Source organism: Emiliania huxleyi (assembly GCF_000372725.1).
Source record: "Emiliania huxleyi CCMP1516 chromosome Unknown EMIHUscaffold_189, whole genome shotgun sequence".
NCBI classification, from domain to species: domain Eukaryota; phylum Haptophyta; order Isochrysidales; family Noelaerhabdaceae; genus Emiliania; species Emiliania huxleyi.
In genome coordinates, this window is record NW_005200701.1 from 156791 (window position 1) to 160240 (window position 3450).

Below are 3450 nucleotides of genomic sequence, written 5' to 3' on the forward strand. Positions count from 1 at the left end.
ACGCATATGGAGACGCGGGCGATGCGGATTCCAGTTGAGCGCCCATTAGGATCTCACGCTCCATGTTCCTCCCACGGCGGTGGAGGCAGGCAAGAACGCGCCAAACGGGAAGCCGCACGAAGAAGTTGGGGGCCGCGCCATCGTCAACCCCGGCGGCAACCGCGCCGCAGGAGACAAAGTGCTGCTGGACGTCCTGCCGCCGCCCCCGTCGGCCGCCGCCGCGCTTTGCAATGTGCCCTGCCTGCGCGCTCTGCCGGCCGCGGCCGCGGCCGCCCCGCCCGCCCCCCTTGCGCGCGGTGGTGGGCGCGGTGTACTCGCCGGTGCCGTCGCTGCTGCCCGACTCGTCAGACTCGCTCTCGCTGCCGCTCTCGCCCCCAGAAGCGGGCGGGCGGTATCCTACGCGCGCGAGATACGGGCGAGATCTCGCCGAGATCGGGCGAGATGGCGCGCCCTCTGGCGGCGCGGCGTCCGACACGGGAGCCCCGAGCCTCGGCCGAGAGCACGCCTCAGTTCGGCGAATCTCGGCGAACCTCGGCGGATCTCGGCGGATCTCGGCGACTCTCACGTCGGGCTACGCGTTGCGAAGACGCCGCGTCCGCGGCTCTCGGCTCGCTCAATCTCGGCGCATCTCGGCGCATCTCGGCTCATCTCGCGCACCTGAGCCGGGAGGCCCGTGGCGGTAGGACGGCGGGTAGTGCCGCGCGTACGCATTCGGCGCGCCCCGCAAGGGCGGCAGCTCGGGCGGCGGCGGCGGCGGCGGCAAGTCCGGCCCGTCTGCGCCGAGCCTCAGGATCTCTTCGGACGGCTCGACCTGTCCGTCTGGCAGCATCACGCAGATCGGGCAGAGCCAGACGCCGCCCGGAGACGCGTGCAAGCCGACGCACTCAAGGTGGAACCACTCGGTGGTGCAGTTTGGGTTGTCGCAGCAGACCATCTCGGCGCAGCCCGGCGACGAGACGCGGCCGCAGAGGCAGTACGTGCGGTCGGCACGGAAGGAGCTACGGAAGAGGGTGCCGAGGTCTAGCCGAGGTCTAGCCGAGGTCTAGCCGAGGTCTGGCCGAGGTCTAGCCGAGGTCTGGCCGAGGTCTGGCCGAGGAGAGAGTCGCGCCTCCGCTTGTTGAGCTTGCCCGTGATCCCAAAGCCGGCGAGCTCGGGCGCGTCCCATGAGGAGAACTCGCGCCCGATCCCTCCGCTCGACACCTAGGTCAGGTCAGGTCAGGTCAGGTCAGGTCAGGTCCTCTTCTCCACACACACGAGGTGGTGGGGGCAAGGGCCAGGCTAGTCCCTCGCGCCTCCACGTCTGACGACAGGAGCCGCCACGGCATTCAAAGTGCAAGGCCCAGGGCGCGTGGGTGAGCGGTGTGTGTGTGTGTGTGTGTGTGTGTGTGTGTGTGTGTGTGTGTGTGTGTGTGTGTGTGTGTGTGTGTGCTCGACACCTATGTGGCGCGACGAGTGAACACCAGCTGAAGCATAGCACACACAGCGTCGAGTGTGTCGTGTCGTCACACGCCGGCCGACCATCGCCGGCATACAAGACGTGTGTCGTGTAGACTACAGGGTACTCAAACGTGGTACGAAGAGGCTGTTGCGTGGTGTGGTCATATGGCAGTCTCTGTACGTAGATGGTGGTGTGTGTCGTGTGTGTAGCAGTATATGGCCACCTGCCGCCCGACCATCACCGGTGCGCCAGCCACCCCCACCGTGTTAGCGTACGGAACCACGCCCGGCGCGCCGCCGCCGCCGCCGCCGCCGCCGCCGCCGCCGCCGAGTGGGGGAGCGCCGCCGGCGGTGCGGATCGCAGCCGCCGCGGCGGCGGCGGCGGCGGCGGCGGCGGTGGAGGAGGCGGCGGCGGTGGAGGAGGCGGCGGCGGAGGCGGAGGCGGAGGAGGAGGCGGAGGAGCCGAGCGACGCGTACGACGAGCTCGAGCCGACAGACTCCGAGCTCGCCGAGTTGCTCATGTGCTCCGAGCGGACGTATGGCGGGACCGGCACCGCACCGGGTGGCAATCGCCGCCCCGCCGCCGCCGCGGCCGCGGCGGCGGCCGCCGCGGCCGCCGCGTGGCCGGTGGTGGGGAGGGCGCCTGGTGGCTGGCTGTGGCCGTAGGCGGGCTGGTCGCCACGGGGAGACGCCATCGCCGCCTTGTGCGCCTACGCGTACCATACCTCCAGAGTGGTCGAATCCAGCGTGGGTTCAGTCCCGTGGGTGGTGAGGTAGCAGCCGTGAGCCTGCGTGCTGAACACACCGACTTGAGGGCGGGAAGGTGGTGTTGTGCAGAGCGGCGCGTGAGTACGAGGGGCTGCTGCGTGTCCTCTCGGGCGCGGGCTGGACGACAAGAACATGGGCTCCGCTTCTAGGCAAACGGGCCATCCCACCGACGGGAGAGGGGGGGAGAGACGGGGAGAGACGGGGAGAGATTCCGCTTCTAGGCTTGTGCGCCCACTGCCGCGCCTGGAGGGTGGCCACCTCGGCGCGCGAGAACTCTCGCTGCCCGTCCGGTGCGAGCGGCGGGTCTAGCAAGGTCACCAGTGGCACCGAGCGGGGCGGCCCGGGCGCAGGCGCGAGTTGCTGCGCCGTCGCTGAAGGCATCCTCGGCAGCGACGCGGCCAGCGATTGCGCCGCGCGCGCGTGTGCAGCAGCGTGCTGAGCGGCGGCGTGCTGCGCCGCGGCACGCGGCGAGCCCGCGCCGCTCGCCGCCGCCGACAGCAACCGGTGGTGCGCGCTCGCGGCGGCGGCGGCGGCGGCGGCGGCGTCGCGGCACCCGCATGCGGGCGGTGCGCCCATCGGTGTGCTGGACATTGGCGGGCCGTAGCGCGCGGCGTGCGCGGCGTGCGCGGCGGACGCCGCGTGCATGTGCGACGGGTGCAGGATGCCAGGCGGCGGCCCGCGAGGCGGTGCGTGGGCGGCGTACGAGGGCGGCGGCGGCTGCTGCGGCGGCTGCTGCGGCGGCTGCTGCGGCGGCTGCGACGCGCGTGGCGGCGGCGGGTGGTGCTGCGGGTGGTGCTGCTGCGGGTGGTGCTGCTGCGGGTGGTGCTGCGGGTGGTGCTGCTGCGGCGGCGGCGTGTTGAGCGCGTCGAGCTCGAGCTCCACTTTGTCCAAGTAGCGGTCCACCATGTCCCTCAAGTCGCTTACGACTGGAAGCTTCCGGGACGTCTCGCCCATGCCTCCGCCTCCGCCCATGCCTCCGCCTCCGCCCATGCCTCCGCCGCCGCCCATGCCGCCGGGCCCGAGACCGCCGCCGCCTGACCGGCCATGACCGAGGCTGCCGCCGCCGCCCGCCCCGCCACCAGCCATGCCGCCGCCAGGCATCGCACTCGCGCTCGCGCTGTGCGTGTACGCGACCTACAGGCCGCGAGTGTGAGGGCGGGGTGTGCGGACGGGCCTCGCGCCGCGTGTGCGCCGCACTGCGTGACCACGCGGCGCGACGCGTGGAGCAGTGGTACCACCCCACAG

General features: G+C 72.0%; 1 protein-coding gene across 1 annotated transcript; it reads right to left on the minus strand.

Moving 5' to 3' along the window:
- Positions 1–2147: 2147 nt before the first annotated feature.
- Positions 2148–2850, minus strand: EMIHUDRAFT_233201 (hypothetical protein; the record flags this gene model as incomplete). The annotated part of the gene is made up of 3 exons (XM_005782595.1): positions 2148–2225; positions 2464–2587; positions 2759–2850. The coding sequence occupies 3 exons, from the start codon at positions 2848–2850 to the stop codon at positions 2148–2150; spliced, it is 294 nt and encodes a 97-aa protein (XP_005782652.1).
- Between the last annotated feature and the right edge of the window lie 600 nt (positions 2851–3450).